Source organism: Malaclemys terrapin, chromosome 10 (genome assembly GCF_027887155.1).
Source record: "Malaclemys terrapin pileata isolate rMalTer1 chromosome 10, rMalTer1.hap1, whole genome shotgun sequence".
NCBI lineage: Eukaryota > Metazoa > Chordata > Testudines > Emydidae > Malaclemys > Malaclemys terrapin.
Window position 1 is genome coordinate 2180910 of NC_071514.1, and position 21621 is coordinate 2202530.

A 21621-nucleotide genomic window follows, 5' to 3' on the forward strand; every position below is an offset into this window, starting at 1 on the left:
AACATCCCTGTATTAGAGAGCTGCAATAGAACAGAGGGTTTGCAGAATACCTCTGTGCTGTATCTCTGTTGCAGGGTAAAACCACTCAGGTTTTAAATTGATGTTAGGCCTTCTGAAGTCAACACATAATTTTTACACTTAAAGTACCAAAATGACTAAAAATTTATTCTTAGCACATTATAAAATAGGCCAATTAAAGAGACCTAGGTAGGAATTTGGCTTAATGAAGTAAGCTGACAGATCAGAAGGGTTTTGTGTATTTCAATACTTGATCATATCTAGGATTTGTCTGAGTAGTGGGCCATGTTACCATTTGATAAATATCCCCCTTATATTTCGTTTCAGTGCTCAAAAGTGTTCAGGAATGAGCACCTAGTAAATGATTTTGTGACCTCACAATAGCTTTAGTCTCCACAACTCTGTGGGTTGGCTTAAGGCAAGCGACATGATAGTTCTGGTAACTGTTGCCAGATACATACCTTGGAAAGCTCATACAAACAGAGGACTTGTCTGCAGTAGTTTCTCCCATGAACACACTCATCTATTAGAGTCCTCAGACCGGTAATAACCAGATCATCTGGAGCTGGAGCCTGGACATGTGACCAATTTTCTACGCTTGAGGCTGGAAGCAAAGTGAATACTGAAAATGCGCGTCTCAAAGGAAAAAGCACAGTGGTCGGACTTGTAAAAACAAAGGCTCACACCTAGAATAAAACTCCAGGAATCAGTGCAAATAGTGTGTGTTATAGTTTTCCAAACGTTAAAAACCGAACTCCCAGTATTTGTGAAGAATGGGAGAGTTACCCTAATGATGTTTTAGGAGATGAGCATCATTAAAAAACCACCATACAACACAGTATTATCAAATACAACATCAGTTGTGAAATTCTTAAAACCATCTGAATACAAGTATGTAAAGCAGCCCAGACAATGTTCAGCTATCTTTCTGCAGCCTCAAAAATGGGATTAATGCATTCAGTTCTAGCAAGCAACATTCTGGTTCTAGCTGATAGAATTATTTTTACTAAGATTGCATGCACACACACTCACATACAGATAATGTAAGATGTTATCACTATTTTTCGCACTATTAATAGAAAACAAACCAAAAAAAATGTTCCCTTATAACATGCAAATATTGGGGGAAAATGTACTGACTGCTAGGATTACTTACTGCTTTGTAATCTTCTGGGCTGAGGTGTGTCTCTCTCATCTGCTGTATCTCCCACTAGAAGAATAGCTCGAACGTCAGGGTGTAAGTTGTTTAGATCAGCTTCCCCAGAGGCCAGTGCTCTGCAGTGCAATACCAATGAAACATCTCTGCTATAAAAGTGAAAATACCGGCAAACACGGCTGGCTTCATGTATGCTTCCTTCATCTAGAAGACGTCCAATCAGAAAGCTAAGCGATTCTACCTCAGCTTTATCCAGAATGTTTTCAGACATATCTTGGAATGCAAGACCATCAAGTTGTAAATATTTTGATGTATTCAGAGCAGTTAGCTTTGAAAAGGAAAACTCCTTAGCTAAATTATCAAAGGAAAGTTCACCACTCACTGAAACCTGGTGAGAAAATCTTGACTTGATCAATCCATCATTGTTATTTAAGGTTTGTTGTGCAATGCAACAAAGCCAGATCTGTTTCTCTATTTCTTCTAATTTGTCCAGTGCCACAGAGTCACTCTGTGCTAGCCAATGGCCAGCCAAGGTAAGCAGCAGATGTTTCTCCATAATGTTATTTACCTTCTCATCAGCTGAAGATTCAGACACTACGTTTGCCTGAGCTAAGAAAAAGTCAGATGCTGCTTTGTTGGAGATGGAATTTTTCATAAAACTGTCATGACATTTTTTCCAGAAGTCAATTCTAGTTTGTTTTTGATGCCACTGTCCAATATGCTTTAAAAGATGTAAATCTTGAAGTACCTGCAAAATTCATAAAAGCCGTAAAGGACTTATAGACTCATAGACTTTAAGGTCAGATGGGACCATTATGATCATCTAGTCTGACCTCCCGCATGTTGCAGGCCACAAAGCCGTCCCAACCCCTTTCCCTTGACTCTGCTGTTGAAGTCCCCAAATCCTGTGGTTTAGAGACTTCAAGTAGCAGAGAATCCTCCAGCTAGCGACCCCCGCCCCATGCTGCGGAGGAAGGCGAAAAACCTCCAGGGCCTCTGCCAATCTACCCTGGAGGAAAATTCCTTCCCGACCCCAAATATGGTGATCAGTAGAACCCCGAGCATGCAGGCAAGATTCTCCAGCCAGACCCTCATTGGCCATTGATACTATTTACCAGCAATGGCACGCTGTTTATTTGACTAAAATCACGTTATCCCATTAAACCATTCCCTCCATAAACTTATTTAGCTTAATCTTAAAACCAGACAGGTCCTTCGCCCCCACCGTTTCCCTCCTACAGAAACAATTCTCATTTCCTGAATAAATATGCACCAGTATTAGAACACTAGAATACTGAATTACAGTCCCAGTCTGTAAAGTACTAGGCATACCTGTTTTGCTGGATGAATAAAAATAATAGAATGATGCAGCAAGTAATAAAATGTCACTATTTTGTTCAGCCCAGCATTCTGAAAGTTCAGATGACTAGCAGATAAACTGAATAATATTTCAAATTAAGGCAATTTACATATGCCATTTCTAGGTCCTTCCGGATGGCATCCTCATATTGGTGAAAAGTAACACTTTTGATACTATCGGATGTATGGGAGCTTAACAACCAGAAAAGAAACTTGACTGTGTAAACATTTTACTTTAAGTAAAAAACAACATTCGATAACCATACTATACCTCTTGGATAACCACACTGTCCACAGGCAGTTCTGCTAATTCTGCAACCTTCCTCGCCAGTGAGAACAATCCTCTCTCTTGCAGCTGCTCTAGAACTGATCTGCATTCATTCTGAAAATGTTCTGCGTCATAACTGGTCAGGATAGAGCGATTAATAGATATAGATGAATCCTTCAAAATCTGACTGAGTGCACATAGTTTCTTCACATCTGGGCCTGTTTCAAAAGAGACAGTACAAATATTAAGGCAACTATTCTTTAATTGAAGAAGTCACTCATACACATTTTCAACAAGTAAGCCTGTGGGGAATGGAGTATATGTATAATATGTTTAACATACTAAAGTTTTCATATGATCACAATGCATTTTCAGTTTAAAACTGGAACATTTCTGTTCATTTTCCATACATTTCTCACACCAGCTCCAAAAGAAGCTTATATTTTCTACCACAGCTTTCTGTAAAAAAAACCAATTCTGGCTTCAGAAATTCCTTCACATTATAGTACAATATTACCTGCAGATTGACAATAAAAGTTTATCATGTTTTCCTCTCTCCATAAAAATAAACAGTAACATAATCCAAGCTACAGTACAACATTAGGGCAGAGCATGTAATTTTTAAAGTACACTTCTCACAGGGTTAGATTTTTTTAATCATTCTAATACATTTTGAAGTTGTTAAAGCAACCAGACCATCTGATACAAAAAATTGTCCTTACCATCAGGCAGAAGTTTATCTATATCTGCAAAGAGCTGTAAGAGTTTTCCTAATTCATACTGTGTTCTACATTGCTGCATCATCAATTCAAGAAGAAAGAATGCCTGTGACTCCAGCCATGGTACTGATATTATTGAAGGTGTTGGTTTATCTGCAATTTTAAGCTGTTTAAATAAAAAGGATTTATAAGTTTCTTACAAGCATATTCTACAGTGAATATAAATACAACTTGTTTCTAGTTAGATGAGGTCACACTGAAAACTAGAGAATACCAATGCTAATATACAAGATGTGGCTCTAAAAAAAGACGTGTTGCTCCATCACCAATATCTTGATTTTAATCTGGAAATAGTTCATTTTCTGTGCTTATAGACAAGATTTCTGGCAATTTCCCCTGAAAATCTGTATTAACTGAGTAGATAAAATGTCGGAAAGAGCATGGATAGGTAGGAAAAAAAACTTCATTAGAAACTAGTAGCCCTGATGTACCCCATCTGCTTTATATACATACCCACTACATGGGGTCACAACATGTTGCTCTGAGTAGGAAAAGGAAACGGACCTATCCTTGACTTGAGTTACAAGAAGGAAAACAACCAACACTAAGGTCATGAAATGTTAGTTTAGGAAACCAAGAAAACTGGAAGAACAAAGAGATGTAGAGGGGAGAGCAGGAGTAATTGCTGTATGTCTAGCTCTGACAATGTAAAGAAAACAAGTAAAGACACAATTGCAAATATTCCCTCTATGAATTTGAGTCTCAGCAACTTGTGGGCCAAATTCTGTCCCCAGGTGGTTGCTGATCTAGCAAAGGACTTGAGCATGTGCTCAACATTACACATGCTTCAGTCCCACTGACACCAATTGCTGAATCAGGGTCTTCATGGGGTTGCTTAGGTGTAACTTGGCCCAGCTGTTTTCAAAGAATAAGTCAACGTGGTCTTTGAGACTGCTGGCACCAAGGTGATCTTGCAGCCCCTTTCGAAAACTTCCATTTTTCCGAAAGCAGCCAATATATTCAAGAGCAACTGTTTAGCCCAAGAAGATTTTCTCTGAAAGTTACCACCTTATCAGCACCATCATTTTCACTTTATTACTAGAATGAATGCTATTTACTAAGGCCTGGAGAATGAGATACCATTACTCACCACGAATAGTACCTTACACCATAAGGAATCTGTGACCCTAAGAACCCTTCAATGACCACTAGCAAGGGAGGGGGTTATAAGAATATCCTTGTGCATTCGTGTTCACCAAAGAATTTCAAGTGAGGTCTTAAATAAAAGCCAGAATCGTGCTGGTTGTTAATATCATTGTGAAAACAAATACTATGTAAGGAATCATGTATCTATGCACAAAAAGTACATTCCTAAAGTCTGTATAAAGGCAGACTTGACAAAGAGTTTTCTGCCTGACAATGGATGTTTACTCACCTGTCTCTATCAGTCCGCATGTAAATTAAGCATGGTAAATTAACACAATAGGGAGTCATTTACATACAAAGTCAGTGGGGGATGGGAAACCAGCACACCAGAGAATAAACTCCGAGGAGGTGGGGGTCATCCTGACTCTGAAGTACAGACCATGAACTTTGGAAAATATTAGGGGGAAGGCCAGGAAGACACCCATTTATCCTGCAGCTAGGAAGTAATCCAGCACTGCAATTACATTAAGGAAAATAGGATCTCATGTAGGCTTGGTTGAAATGCTGTTAAGGATATTTTGGTTGAGATAAACTTATTTAGACTGAAGGTTAGCCTGTTAAATTTAGCTTCCAGGAATCATGTTATGATTTTGTTTTATATATAACTCTTCTGTTTCCATTATCCTTACTCATTAGCTCTAAAATCTTGATCTTTCATAATAAACTTATGATTGTTTTCACTATAAATATGTCTCAGTGCTGTGGTATTTTACAAGGAGACAATCTTGAGTTGAATAATTCAAGCAGGTGTCTGCACTGTTCACTTGGGGACAGCAGACCTGGTATTACTGTGAGTACTGTTAACCTGCAAAGCAAAGTAAGGCTTGGCATAAGTCAGACCAAGTTGCTAGGGTGATTAACCGGCTGGAGGTATCAGAGAGGTGACAGCCACTTAAGCGCAAGCAGGTCTCCCTCTTACTGGAGGCAGGCGGGTAACAAGGTGACTCTCAGTCCTGGGCACCCTAAGAACCATCATATAATCCCACTGAAGTTCAACGGGATTGCTCATGGAATAAGATACTACTACTTGTGAATTAGGGTATCACAATCTGGCCCTAAATAATTAAAATGTACTGATTTAGAAGTGCATGTAGTTTATTCAAGCAACTGGCTCCTTTTTACTCCAAAATTCAGGTTTTCCACCAAGTGGAAATGATGGAGGAGTTGTTGGACACCTATTACTCCAAAACCATCTCCTGAATTATGTTAAGCAGACTCATATTTTTTGTTTTAGCCTATGGCATCAGAAAACATCAAACTGTAATATGATGACATCTAAGCAAAGACATTTACAGAACATCTGCTTACATTTGCAAGACTTGTCTGGAAGTTGTGGAGTTTGGTTTTGGCTTCATTGTATTTTTTGTAGTCCATGCATAGTTCATACATTTCCAGCATATGTAATAAAGGGGAATCCTTTAAAGATAAGCAAAAAGGTTACAAAACTCCACTGAAAGTACATTTGTCTAATAAATGGAAAGTTTGTATCAATCAGTGTAAGAACAATGGTTGTCTTGGTTTGTTGTTTACAAAAAGGTATATAAACCTGACAAATTATACAGTTTGTAACTGTTTATTTTCCAAGTCTAATATTTTCTCATAGGGCTGAGTAGCAGAGTGATTAGCTTGAAAATAACTTGAAAGACAGGGTGGAAAGCCTCCTCTAGGCAAATAAGAGACTCTCTAGTACAGGAGAGCTAAACACACAGAAAAAAATATAGTCTAAAAATACCTAAGTAAATCATTACCTTAAGAAAGAGCTGGAAACCATTCATGAGAGTTTTACTTTTTTGTCTTCTTAAAAACATCTTCCAGATGGTAGAAAGGTCATGAAGATCCCATTCATGATTTTCTACTGAGCTTTGAATATGGTTTGTTGCTTCAGCAGCAGTAACATTATCCACAGAGGTAATTATCCAAACACAGAGACAGTGAATAATGTTGGCATCCTGCCAAATGGACAAAAAAGTCAGAGACATTCTCTTATTGCTTAGTAATCTAGCTAGAGAGCTGTCATACACCACATGAAATGTGTCATGATGGTTCATACTAATCAAATTATTTTGATAATTGGGGAATACTTGGTGTATACAACATATATATTTCCCCCTGACATAGGTATGTGAAATAATTTTCTGAATTGTCTCCAGATGTGTAGATTTTTCCTTGTATTGCATCACACCTGTAAAAGAGAAATACTTTTGAATAATTCTTACCTGAAAACAGGCTGCTAAGACACTCAAGAAGGGAGCATGGTGCCTCACTCCTTCAGCCAAAAGGTAGCACCCAGGGTTAGGACTTTCTTGACAGCATAACAGAATTTGAAAGAGATCACTTGTATGTTCGCTCTGCCTGTGTTCAGTCCTGAGTGGACTGGTGGTGGTGTTATGACGACTTCCTGTATCAGAGCGAGAGCGCTGCAAGTTCTCAAAGGCCAGCATCAAATGATCTTGCAAAATGGGAGTGAAATCTTGAAGAATGGAAATGACCTAGAAAAGATCCAAGGCAGTTACATGCTGAAAACTTTCCGAGAGCAACGGGGGGTGGAGGAGCTATTGTGTACATGAAATAAAAGTAAACACAGAAGACACTTTATCAACCTGATTTTACAAGATATATTTCTGGAGATCTACAGATGAAAGTGTTCTAGAAACGCACAGTATCACAATAAAATATTGAAATTCCTCCCTTTCCATAAAACATACACTCATTTTCAGCCCCAATGACATCCCTGGCATAGACGGTATATCATAGAAAGGAATTTTTCAGTAAGTTGCTACCTGAGGTTTATTTGCAGGTGAATGCACACTTACTTATATTTTTCTACTCTGAAAACATTCAGGGTAGGATTTTCAAAGAAGCCTAAATTAAGCTCCCCACTGGCAACAGGATTGGAGAGGCTAGCTCTCTTAGGCTTCTTTGAAAATTCCAGCCTAGAATTGTTTGCATAAGAGACAATATGCTAGTATTTGTGAAAGGATACCTTAGGGGCCGGTTGTGCCAGATATGTTTGTTCAAATCTCACCAATTTCAATGGAAGTTACCTACCACGGTTCTTATTATACATGTGGGCTGCCAAAGATGATCACAGCAACGCTGTATAATGTACATAGTGTAACAAGACTGAAAAATTCTACTGTAAGTATGTGTCTTCTACATACAGTAAAAATTGCAAATATATTTATGAATATTTCAGAAGTTCTGGCTATGTCAATTTAACCTTCCCAGTTACTATGATGATTATACAAGAGATAGTTAAACTGGGTGTGTGAATATATTTTAAAACCTTGATTTTATTTTAAACTAGTCCATAATTGAAGTGTATTTGCAGTTCACAGCTGTTTCTTAGAAGGGAGACTCTGGTTTTCTGGAGAAGCTTTTTAGCTTAATAAATACAAATTCTAAGCCTGACTTTTTTTAGTCCCATTTAATGAATGATCACCTACTTGTACAATACTTTACCTAGATCAGGTATTTTTAAAGATTATGTTGCACAGTAAAAGTGGAAGACTTATGAAACTCTCCCAAAACACATAATATTATTACAGCATAAATATTTGCACCCCAACAATACCATTAACTAATCATTCTATATGTGAAACAAAATATTTATTTTATTAATACAAATGAGACTGCTGCAAATATTAACATATCTCCAATACAGAAATAGTAACTGAAACATTTAATTTTTAAAAATGAACTAAACCTAAAAATCCAGGATGTACATACCATAGCCATAAGTAAAATTAAAACAGAATTAAGTCCCATTTGGACAGGTATTTATGAATCCAGCTCACCTCAAAGGACACTCAAATTAAGTCACTTCTGTCTGAAAATGTTGCATATGTTACACAGTGGAACCTCAGAGTTCCCTTGAGAATGGAGGTGGTTCGAACTCTGAAATGTTCAAAAAGTTGCTTCCAAAAGTTTACAACTGAATATTGACTTAATGCAGCTTTGAAACTTTACTGTGCAGAAGAAAAATGCTGCTTTTAACCATCCTAGTTTAAATGAAACGCACAGAAACTGTTTCCTTGCCTTGTCAAATCTTTTTTTTTTTTTTTTTTAATCTTTCCCTTTATTTTTTTAGTAGTTTACGTTTAACACAGCACTGTACTGCATTTGCTTTTTTTGGGGTCTCTGCTGTTGCCTGATTGTGTACTTCTGATTCCAAATGAGGTGTGTGGTTGACTGGTCAGTTCGTAACTCTGGTGTTTGTAACGCTGAGGTTCAGCTGTACCTACTACTGATAGAAATTAACGCCTCATGATAATATAATTAAAAGACTAGACTAAAAACTTCTATTTTACCAATTTATTCATGTGCATTTGACAGTTCTTTGTGTACAGTCCTTACTGCTTCTGCTGTAAAGCCTGCTGCTCCTTTTTGTGTCAACTTTTCACATAGCAACAGGAAGGACAGAAAAATATTATGCAAAAAACAAGAAAATGTGACTAAAAAAAAAAAAAAGAAATTATAGGGAGATTCATGGGCAATTTAAGAGCCTGAAACAATTTCTAACATCATTAAACTGACTAGATTTAAATTTGATGTTGTTTCTTTAAAGAAAGATGTGCTTTAAAAAAATCTTAAAAACAAAGACTACTCCAATTACAATGCTTGTTGTTTAAAATGTCTCTTGTCGTTTTTAAACTAAACATAGTCGCTCACCTCATCTATTTGGTAGCTGTACATCTGGGTCTGGATGATAAACTGCAGCCAGTCGTTGGATCTAGCACATTCCTTTAGGTAAGATGTACTCAGTTTGATATCATGGAGCTTACAGAACTGCATCACCAAAGACCACTGTCTTCTAGAGTCACTGGATGTTCTGTATAGAAATGAAAGAATTTTAACTAAAAAAAATGTGTCCACTTTTAATTATTTAAGTAGTAATTGTCCATATTTAACAGCCACAGATGCAGGCAGGTCTTCCAATTGTAACGCATCAAGATTCCCTTCCTGCAGCTTCAGCAGGGACTGGATCAGATTTGATCTTGGGGGCCTAACCCTACATTCTTTGCCCATCCAAATTCCCAGTTTTCAGAACCGTTTTGCCCTTGCAAGGAATTCCAGATCACTCTTTGCTCCTAGTTCAGGAAGTCCCAGTAGTGCAGTAAAGGTAACACAGTCAACGTTATGCACTAGCTTCCCTTCCTTATTCTGAGTACTGATGGAGGCCTACTGCCTATGGTATTTGATATATTCAATTCTTACCTCCAACATGTGGAAACGCTTGTTGCTCACAGGTTTTGTTTACTGTACCTGCCATGCAGAGTAGCTGTCTCTATGACACATGGATAATGCCTGACCACATAGAGGGTAAAATTCAGTGCTTTATATCAGTTGACCAGTATAAAGAGCATTAAAAGTGTAATTCACTCACTTCTTTATTTCTTGATGTTCGATTTTATCCCAAAAAGCTTCTTCCAAGGAGATAAGCACTTCTGCTGCTGCTGTTTTTTCACCATCCACCAATTTTGTTAGCTTTTCAACTATTTAAAAAAATTAAAATAATATTACTGGGGCTCAGTTTTCACATTATAGTAAGGAAATTTTTCAAAAGTGCTTAGGTAAACTCTCCTAAGTGCCTACATCACTTTTGAAAATGTGAGTTAGGCTCCTAACTCAGGCACTTTTGAAAAATGTGCCCTATATTTAAATAAACATACTTTAAAGAGCTTTATCACACAAAAGCTAAACAAACCAGAAAACTAGTTAGGTTTCCTAACTGGAGAAAAAAGCTACATCACATGGAACCCTAGTTAAAAATGTAATTTTCTTAATTTAAGTTCTTCCTAGAAAAATTCTCACTGTCAAGTGCACATATCTAATTTCTATGTAGTTTACAGAATGAATGCAGCAAGGGAGGAGGAATTTGGCATTTTTCTTCTAATCATCTTGTTACGTTACAATATTAAACAAAAACTGACTACCATTTTTGGAAGAGCGCTTACTCTATGCCTTTGGGTAGCAGATTGACACCAATGTGTTGCATATGAGTCATGTAGACTATTCCAGTTCCAGCCGCCCCTTTGGCACACAGACCCTTTACTATTTTATCAGTAGGCTGAGTCTGGATTAACCATGGGATTACCCCTCCGCAGATTAGTGAAAAATGGGTATGTAAGAATGGCAAAGCTCTTGACTCCTTAAAGGAAGGGGGCTCCTCCTACACTTCTTGGACATTATTCAGGCTGGGCACATAACTGCCTTCATCCTCTGATAGCGATTTATACTGCTCAATAATGATAAAATATGCAAAAGTATACTCTACCCATGGATTCTCTTATTAAATTGTGTTGAGACTCTTCATTTCTAGACTTGACGTTCCAAATTATATTTGCAACTTTAATATCAACCCGAAGTTTAAGGCTGTCAAGGCCAAGTAACTCTAGAAAACAAATACATGCTGCTCCTATTGACGGTATATAAAAGAAAGAAAGAGCTAGAGCGTAGGCTTCATTCCCTGCTTGCTGAATCCTAAAACAAAGGAAATGTTAAAATCAATTCAATAGAAATTATGACAGAAATTTCAAAACACAGTAATTTACAATATAAACTAATACCTACAATTGCTGAAAAATACCATCAACTGAATTTGGAATAAGTTTAATTGTGCTGGAAATACGTTAACTGCCTTGGGCAAATGTGGACCTGAATATAGGAAAGAGAATAAAACATCCCACATGAAAAATGTTAAATGGACATACCTTAAAATTGGGCCAGAATTTGCAATTTGTTTCAATAAGCTTTTATAAAACCTTGAAGCTAAAGAAAATGATTCCATAATTTAGAAAAATGATTCTGATATCTAGGCAATGTTATTAGTGACAATGCAACCAGGGAATACTCAGAATGGCACCTTAATACTCCCACTGAATATTTGGAATGTACTTTATTTCAAATACTGAGTGATAAAAGTTTCATTTGTTACCTACAGAGTGTGGGTGGGTTGACAGATAAGGGGGTGAGATTTTTCTTGTAGTCCTGTAGCCTCCAAGTATCTTATGGTCATTACTATGGTAATATATAGGCACATATATACTTACAGAAACTCATGTATGTACTTATGTGCATATAAATTACCATAGTAATTAGCATAATAATGTAGGATACTTGGAGGCTATAGGACTATAAGAAAAATCTCACCATCTATTTAAAGACCCCACATTAATGCCTCTTTGGCTTTGCCCAGGTGAAATGTAACAACATAATTACTTTGATGTTATAATCTAGCAAATGGAGTGACCGCAATACTTTCCAACAGTGAACAGGGAGTCAAATGCTATAGTCTTTCACAGGACTGGAATTACCAAGAGCACAGAAAAATGTATGATTTAAATATTAGTACTTTAAAGCTTTAACTCTCTAGAAAAACTTTCTACACCAGCAGGTTGGTAGTAAAGTAAACACTTGTCATGGGATGAGCTTTCCTTTATTTACATAAATTAAATTTGTGCAGTCAAAGTTAGGAATGAATAGCATTACATTGCTATCAACCTCAGGCAGGGTTTTCTTCTTGAAAAATGACCTGAACTCCAGCATAAAAGTACATTCTCTGTATAGAGAAAAGATGTCCCTTCTTTGAACAGTCTCCCAGTAATGTTGCTCTTTCAGTTCAGGCACTAGGAGAAAACAGCTCCAGATCCTTGTACCATAAAAAGTGAGTGAATATATGAATGTTTATACATTATCAAAACCCCATCCACACTAAAAGTGACACAGTCAAATTAGACACACTTCTGTCTGATGATGTGTAATAACCTACTGATGTTACAAGCAACACTGAAAATTACTATACCAAAGAGATCAGAGAAGAAATAATAATCTATTTCCCCAAAGTGTTTAGTTGGTACAGTTGGCAGCAATTCCCTTATAGACATTTTCACTGTTTCTCTCATATAGTCAGTGAAGTTACCTTTTTACTTATGTTTCACACAGCAACAGAAGATGGAGACCCAAAGGCAGGTGTACTAAGTGTAACTACTTTTAGCTTTTTGAAGTTTATTAGATTTCAGATTGATGGTGTCATTTTCACACTAATTAATACAAATAAAATGCCATATATACACACACACACACACACACACACACACACACAGAAGATGAAAAAAAACAACTTTTCCTATTGTTTTGGTTAATGTACTTTAAGACTGATTTCTTATTTGTATGTCAGATTCTGGGATTGCATTTTATACACCTCCACCCCGATATAATGCGACTCGATATAACACAAATTCGGATATAATGCGGTAAAGCAGCACTCCGGCGGATCAAAGCAAGTTCGATATAACACGGTTTCACCTATAACGCGATAAGATCTTTTGGCTCCCAAGGACAGCGTTATATCGGGGTAGAGGTGTATTTAGCTAAATAACTTCTATAAATTAAAAGCGAGATTAAATTTACACTTGATTTACGTTTTCTTTAGTTTAAATAGGGAAATGGAAATTAATACAGTTAGTGAAGGAACGGATAAGGAAAGAAAAAAATAACAGGCATTTTCCCTTTATCTAATATTAATTTTCAAGTCTAGGCCCAATCCTGCAATCATTAACATGAGTACTCCACTCAGGTAAAACAGACTTGGCATATGTATGAAGAAACTAGATGCCCTTTGTTTCCAAGAGTAGACTTTATATATTAATCACATCCCCAACATCCTATTAACCAAAGACAATCCTTTCTATATTCCGCCCTTGTATACTAACTCATACAAACACTCTGTATCCCAATTTACTTACATAAAGCAATTTTCAAAAATCAACTTCCTTGGGCCTAAAACTCCACCATCCAACTACTTAATCTATACTTTTCATTTTCACCATTCTTTACTTTTTTTGTTTTTAAAATGATTTTTGTAGTGAACATCTATATGTGATGCAAAATAAATGACATTTCAAAATAGAAAGCTGCGAGTATTTCTAGCAGGACATTCCTGCGTCTCATTTTAATTTTTTCCTAGCATGCCTCTATACAGTCACATGGCAACTATTACTTTTTAAATACTCACAGCTGCTTTGGGGATTTGCTCTTTGCTAATTGCTGGACCAAAAAGGTACCAAAAGCAAATGATGGGCGTCCATGGTGCAAGTAGTAGGAAAAATCCAGTCGTTCCATTATGGCATACTTGTTTACCAAATCAGGGGACGAGAAATGAGGGAGGTCACTTGAGATGTCTGGAAAGAATGTCACAGTGTTTCTTAATTGCATAAACGTCTGATTTAAAAATTGGGAGCTACCTTTCAGCTACTCAACAACTTCTATGGAAGAGGAAACCAACTACCACACTGGCTCTGCTTTAAATTATTAAACTTTCCAGTACCACTCAAATTCTAATTCTGGTTCCAGTACAACTGGAACTCTGACACTGACTTCTATTTAAATTGCCATGGGCAGGTCACTTAAGTAAACTGAGACAAGGAGGCTCTCGCTGTCAGAGGGATCATATTACTTATCTAATTCACAGAGATTTGTAAAGATTATTGTCTTATAAAAAATTTCTTGTGGAAAAAGCTCCACTAATATTCAGATATTCCCCATTCTATCTTGCAGAAACTAAGTGTTGTAGCCAAACCCAATAACACCATTGTAAACAACCATTTTAAAACAAAACCTTTAGAAAAATATAAGAAATCTTTTTATACAAAGGAATACCTATTGAAAAGAGTAATTTATTGGGCAATTCTATTGTGGAGAAAGGAATATGTTAACTTGAAATGGCATGATATGAGATGTTGTTGTAGGGTAAATGTTGTCAACCAACATTGTTAAGTGTTGTTATAGTGGTATGTTGTTGAAGACCGAAAGAGCACATGTCAGTGGTGCACAGAGACACAAAGTCTCAGACTCCTTGATGGAAGCTTCACCCCAACTGCATGTTCAGAACTTCGGGGGTTTTAAATTTGATGGGTCATCATTTGGCTCCTGAGCAGAGAGGGAGGGAGCAGGATCACACAGGGGGTTGGATAGCTAGACTGTGTTCTGGGAGGGAAGCACTGCCGGGCTCTTATAAGTCTAGGCATTCCCTCTGGGAATAAGAAGTAGAAGGTCAAAAGTGCTGGAACTAGGCGTGCTGGGGGTGCTGCTGCACTCCCTGGCTTGAAGTGGTTTCCATCACATCACAGGGTTTACAGTTCGGTTCAATGACTCTCAGCACCGCCACTATACAAATTGTTCCAGCAGCCCTGCAGAAGGTTGCTGAAAACTATTGTTCTGATTATGTTATGTTTACTCTGGTCAAATAAAAGTTTAGTGGTTTTTGAAACCCAGGGTCAGAGGTGTAGTCAATTGGTGGGTTCTGAAGAGCTCCAGAAGACCTTCAAAATAGAATTAGGGAAAGCAGCCAGGATATTCACAGGCAAGTGTCCCGAGAGGAAAGTTAGAGGGTTGTCCTAGCACCTCAGAGAACCGGGGTTGAACAAGGTGTGTGCCCAGCAAGGGGGAAATTGTGACATCCACTGAAAAGTACTTCATTCAAAGTTCGCAGCCTAAACACAAATATTTTACATTTTAAAATTAATTACCTGCTATGGCAAGAGTATTTGACGACTGCCAGCCAAATAATTTAGTGGGATCAAAAGGCGCTAATGACTGAAAAATTAAAAACAAAATATATTCAGAGAAACTGTTCAAAGCACTATGATTTTAAAGCCAACTAGAACAAAAAAATACATCAGGTGTCTACAACAGTTGATAGTGAAGCACTTGCTTATGCTGCAGTAACAAATATCTTGGGCAACTCTTTCTGAGAAACCCGTATTTTCAACTCAGATGAGACCTGATTGTGACTGCAACTTTAAGCACATATTTAAGTGGGAAAGCATTGCTTTGCTGAATGGTAGCCTTAGTGCGGCTGATACTTTTCTAGTAGTTATTAGTCCAGTAGACTATTCCCAGCTATTAGGGGGTCATCTCATCAACCGCCTAAGGCCTTGGCTACACTTACCAGCTAGTTCGACGGCTGGAAATCGAAGTTCTGGGTTCGACTTATCGCGTCTAGTCTGGACGCGATAAGTCGAACCCGGAAGTGCTTGCCGTCGACTACGGTACTCCAGCTCGGCGAGAGGAGTACCGCGGAGTCGACGGGGGAGCCTGCCTGCCGCGTGTGGACCAAGGTAAGTTCGAACTAAGGTACTTCGACTTCAGCTACGTTATTCACGTAGCTGAAGTTGCGTACCTTAGTTCGAATTGGGGGGGGTAGTGTAGACCAAGCCTAACTTACACCAAGGAGATCTACCAACAAGGAGCTTTCATATGACTGTCTGTATGGGGTCCCTCCATTTTCACCCATCCTTTCATTCTAGATCTCAATCTCCTTCCTCCCCCACTTAATTTAAAAAATAACTCATTTTCAGTCATAGTTGATAACCTGCCTATTGAAACCACTAATAACATAATCCTAGAACTGCCAGTTCTCATTGGAGTCTGGGGTTGCAGCATATGTGAAAAATCAGGCTGCTTATTTAGGTGCCTAAATATAGATTCAGGTGCTTAACTTCAGGCACTCACTGTCTAAAATCTTGGCCTAAAACCTTAGTGTCAGTCCCAGGATTTGCAAGGAGTAAAATATAACAATATATTATATGTTCATTTGTGAAAGCAGGCCAGCCTAGGAGACATTGAAGAGTAGTTGAGACTTTGTCCATAAATGATTGGGTTTGAGCCTTTACATACAACATTTTAAAAGTATCTATAAAATTACAATAGGGATGCTTTAATACAAGTTTCATAATTTTTGTTCTGATGAAGTGTATACTCCACGCTGGCAGCAAAAGGGATAACAGGAACCTGGGGGTTCAATTAGCCCAATTCATTATCAGATGCAGTTAAGGAGGAAGTAGGTGTTGTTCATACAGGGAGCAGCTCAGAGCAGTGAGAGGGAGCTGGGAGACAGGAAGTCGGGGGAGAGTAGGCCTTGAGATCCTCTCCTGAGGCAAAGGGCCAGGAGAGGCACTGGGAACCCACAGGGGAGGAGCAAACTCCAGTAGTAAGCCTTGACAAAAGGGCAGATGTCAGGGAGTTGGGTTTACAGAGGAAAGAGAGAGAGACACACACACACACACCCCCTTGTGAGAGGCAGACAGGAGCTGGGCCTCCAGAGTAAAAGCCCTAGGAGGCATCACTCAGTACAAGAGCCAGAAAGGGCTCTGCAGAGTCTGGGAAGGGGCGAATAACCTGTGGAGGAGTGATCTCAAGAAGGGGCTGAGGAAAAGGGCCTAGAGACAGGCTCAGTAGTTCGGGGAGCTGCCATGGAGTATGAGGAAGCTGAGCCTGGAACCTAGAGAAAAGGGAAGGCCTGGGTTACTTTACCGACCATTGAAAAATGTGGTGAAAGCCTCTGGAGATAAAAAGCGTAAGGACCACTGAGCCCAGAGCTGGGCTGAAGACCTGGTGTACAGACAGTGGACTACTGTTTTGTGGGACTCTTGTTACCCAGATGCGATAGGACTGGACCTGTCTGGAGGGACGAGTCACAAGAAGAAGCAGACCACTGCAAGAATGGAGCACCCATCAGCAGGGGGCATGACAGGAGAGGCACCTGCTATGCCACACCTAGTCATGAGGGGGTGCACCAGCCAGCAAGTCACTCCTTCACACTTGTAATAAATTGGGATGGGAACACATACTTTCAAACTGTCTGTTGCTCAAAATGGAACTTCTCTGAAATTCTTATGCTCACTTTGCTATGCAGCTTAATTTACGCTGCATTATATATACCTGCATAAGATGGTAGAGTGAGATATCAGGTGGCAAAATTCCATGTGAAGTGTTCTGTGGAAAGAGAGCAGCTTTGAGTTTGGGGTAAGGAGTCAATGCCATTTTTAACAGCTGTGGATCCACCTTCTTCAGAGGCTTTTCAGTATCTTCATTCTGAAGAACCTAGATTGAGAGGAAATAAGAACAGAACATTTCACTAATAAAAAAAAGTTACTGTACATGGCCATGATCCTGCATTCTTTGTACACCTGAAACTGAAGACCCCAAACTACCTTATCCACCTCAAATCAATAGAAATATATTGGGTGTTCAAGAAATGGAAGACAGGGCACTAGATGTTGAATTTGTTGCAAAACTTTCATGATTTACAGTCCAGAAAAATATCCAAGGATATCCCTGAGAATTATTCTAAAAACACCACTTTCAGCAATCACTGCACTATTATACACAGGCAAACAACTAAACTGTTTGTATTAAATGAAGTCACATCTGAAACATGAAGCAGTATATTTAATAAAAAGATATTAAACATGCTTATATTTTAAGTCTTTACAAAACAATAAACCAATAAGCACAATATTTTCTGTTACGTGCCATGAATCATAACTTGACAAACAATTGAAAAGTGGAAGCGGAATATTAGGATTATTTTTTTATATTATCACTTGGATTTGTGGTCTGTTACTGTCCAAATTAAGTTCTCATTTTGATTTTACAAATTACACCCACAAGTTATACAGATACAGTAAGACAGGTATCTACGCCATGCCAGGAGTCCTAGACTATTGTGATATTAGAGATAACTCAACCAATTACCTTACGCTACATCTAATTTGCATGCAACAATTTCATTGGTTGTGAGGGAGACTGTACGGATAGTGGATTACTCAGCCCGTCTGTGTGCCCAACTGCGACCCACACAAATCAGCAGAGATCTAGCACAACAATACAACACAGCAGCATATGCAATAACCCTAGACATAGCCCCTTACCACAGCATACATCCCTGATTTGCCACCCACACAACTGTCCCAGCACAACTCAACCCACACACAAATCAACAACTACCCACACAACACAACCAGCATACACAATAACCCCAATCATCATTCTGAAGCCTATGGAAATGAAGCAATGGAAACAGCTACAAGCCTGGCGGAGAGCTCTTTGTTTAGAACATTACCTGTTCAATCATCACTGGGATTTGCAGTCTGTTACCATCCCCAACTTTTTAAGTTCTCAACCATTTTCAGCCTTTTTTTTTTTTTTTTTTTTTAAGCACACATGACTTTACGAATTACACCCCTGTGACAGCACAGGCTTTCAGCTCCTAGTTACAGGAGTAATTTTCCAGAAATAGCTGACTAGCTTCTGTTAGTCTCAAAGGTGCCACAGGACCCTCTGTTGCTTTTTACAGATTCAGACTAACATGGCTACCCCTCTGATAGCTGACATATGTGTTATATATTAAGTACCTGATCTATACCGCCGGGTGCACACATTGTGGTTGCAAGTGCTAAAAGTGTATGTCCTTCCAACAGCATGCTGCTCACGCTAGCTTGATTACTAGGAATCAAGATCTGAGCATTTGCAAGACTAGCCTGAAATATCATCTTTGGATCTGGAAAAAGAGAAAAGTGAGATTTTTCTTCTCCGAAAAAACAATTAAATGATTCATGTTTTAAAATTGATTCAGGGTTAAGAAAAAGTACTTTATTAAACTCATGCAGATGGCACACTATATAGATGGGCAGACAGGATCCTAAAACCCCTCCAATGTATTGACAATGTTCCTATTGAACTTAAATAGGAATTCAGCCTATAGAAAGAGGATGGGAATCAGGTCCCATATTTTTACAATGCATTTCAAAGCAATTCTTTATCCTATAGTGTACATATTTTCTGAAATAATAAATGCAAGCTTCATTCAAGAGTTATTAATTTGTTAAGCAATGATGATATGCTTGGCCCTGTAAAAGGTGAATGGGATTTCCAAAGTATCTAAATGACTTAAGAGCACAAGTCCCTTTGTCTTTCAGGGACATTGATTAAAAACCATCCTGCTGAGGGGACCATATAATCTAAGACACTGATAAGCCAGCACATGCCAGAAAACCCAGAGGAGGAGTTAGCTGTAAATGTATTGCTGTGTGTGCTGTTTCTGTTCAGACTTTTACTAACTAAGGCAATCGTCGCTGCCTCCAGCTGACAGTACACAGGGTAAGTTCATCCAAAGAACGTGCAATGAATGAAAGTTGGGATCCTACCTCTTGGGTTACTGGCAACCCCTCGACACTGCACTAGAAATTCAAACCAGGGGTGAGCCTCATGCAATTCCTTTTTATCCAGAATAGGACAATTCGAAGGAGTTAAACTGAAAACAAGGCAAGAACAGTAGCATAATGAAAATATAAAATATATTAATAAAAAGCAGCAATGTACAATCACCGTCCTCTCCTCTAAACAGTTACTATGTTGCACTCTTTGGGACAGGCATTTCTAAAAGAACTAAACTTACGGACTCGCTCACTTGTTTTACCCACCATTCCCTCCATGGGTACGTCTAGACTCAGAGCAGGGGTGTAACTCCCAGCTTGAGGAGACATACCTGCTGAGCTCTGAGTGAGCGGGCACACTGAGAACAGACTGTAGCCACAGTGACACGAGCAGCAGAAAGGGCTCGCTGCCCCAAGACATGCCTGTCCCAGGTGCTTATTTGGAGCAGCTCTCACTGCTCGTGCCACTGTGACTACATTATTTTTAGAGCACTAAGTAGATGAGAGTTACACCTCCCAGACCAAAGAGTGGACGTATCCTAACAAGGACTGCTGGGGAATTTTCATTCTGCTAGGACAGGATAGAACAGTAATCTCAACAAATACGATCTGCTTCAAACTACTATTTACTCCTTAGCCAGAGGGGCTGGGAGCAGGGAATGGTTCTTAAAGCAAATACATTTTCTCTTCTCCCAGAGCCTTAACTAATTCTGATTTAGATGTAATCTTGCTATGAATTTAGCAGCCAACGTGGGTCAAGAGTTTGGCCATACCTGAGCCTGATCCAGACTGGTTGTTGTTTATAATAAAATAAAATAAAATAAAATAGCACTAACTCACTATTAAGATCAAATTATTTAAATCATTGCTCTGTTTCAAATGGTCACAATTATAATGCTTCCCCTTAAATCCCAAATGGTTTGAAAACAGTTGCCATCAAGGATGACACAAAGGAAACTAACATCAGATGGCAAGAGGAACTCAAGAAGTGATAGTCCGAGCTCAGTGTTAAACTCCGGATTACATTTGAGAGCCAAACCTGCAATTACAACAGCAAGCCATTACAGTGCTAGTTATGGGACAAAGCTCAGTATCTCTCGCTCTCCAAACTTTTCACCGAGTCAGCACTGTACTGACTCTAACCGCCTTTAAACAGTCCTTCCCAAACAGTGAGGACCTAAATTGCACTGGAAAATTCTCATCAACTATTTAAGCATGTATTTTACCAGCTTCCATTTTTATAAAGATCTGCACATAAAACACTTTTTTTATACTGATGAATAAATCCAAATACTTGTACCTGTAATAGTCTAAATATGTGTACAGCAGATGCTGCAGACTACGTTCTAAACAATACAAGATGAAATGGGCATGGAAATCTAAACCACTCGCAGTATTGTATTTTGGAACAGGATGTGGATTTTGCATCACTCCTCCAATGTGGATCAATCTTAAGAGGAGGAGTTCAAAGTCTTCTTGTTCAGATGGGACAAAAATTCCATTTCTAGCAAGAAAAAGAGAAACCACACGCTTTTAAATTAAAGCAGCTGTCTCAGCTGAAGATGTCTTCACTGAATGGCTAAATAAGAGATCTTCTGCTGACACTGAATTATTTTACTGCAGAAGTGAACATAACATGCAAAAGTACATTTCTTTACGATGCACTATATATTAGTTTAACTGATGGAGTTCACTGTGAAAAAGTGGAAGAGAAAGAAATATTACATTTATGGATTTCTGGCAGCTAAAATAGGTAGTAGAAACTGTTGTGCATGATAGCTAAGGGCCGATCATGCATTTTCTTATGCCTCTAAGACTTATATTACATTTAATGGGAGTTTTGGGCATGCAAAGAATCCTGGACTGAGCCCACACTTCGTAAATGATTAAATCTAT

General features: G+C 38.5%; 1 protein-coding gene across 4 annotated transcripts in view; it reads right to left on the reverse strand.

The window, feature by feature from the left end:
* Positions 1-21621, reverse strand: part of SPG11 (SPG11 vesicle trafficking associated, spatacsin) — a 57635-nt gene that overhangs the window by 13678 nt on the left and 22336 nt on the right. For all 4 annotated transcript variants that reach the window (XM_054042712.1, XM_054042711.1, XM_054042714.1 and 1 more), the window contains exons 16-31: positions 21026-21229; positions 19717-19823; positions 18925-19070; positions 17450-17611; positions 15256-15322; positions 13743-13908; positions 11004-11209; positions 10113-10221; positions 9398-9557; positions 6943-7215; positions 6475-6675; positions 6035-6142; positions 3524-3686; positions 2805-3019; positions 1175-1922; positions 480-622 (exon numbers count right to left, since the gene is read on the reverse strand). In XM_054042712.1, coding sequence (XP_053898687.1) covers positions 480-622; positions 1175-1922; positions 2805-3019; positions 3524-3686; positions 6035-6142; positions 6475-6675; positions 6943-7215; positions 9398-9557; positions 10113-10221; positions 11004-11209; positions 13743-13908; positions 15256-15322; positions 17450-17611; positions 18925-19070; positions 19717-19823; positions 21026-21229 — 3178 coding nt within the window. The remainder of the gene's footprint in view (positions 1-479; positions 623-1174; positions 1923-2804; positions 3020-3523; positions 3687-6034; positions 6143-6474; positions 6676-6942; positions 7216-9397; positions 9558-10112; positions 10222-11003; positions 11210-13742; positions 13909-15255; positions 15323-17449; positions 17612-18924; positions 19071-19716; positions 19824-21025; positions 21230-21621) is intronic.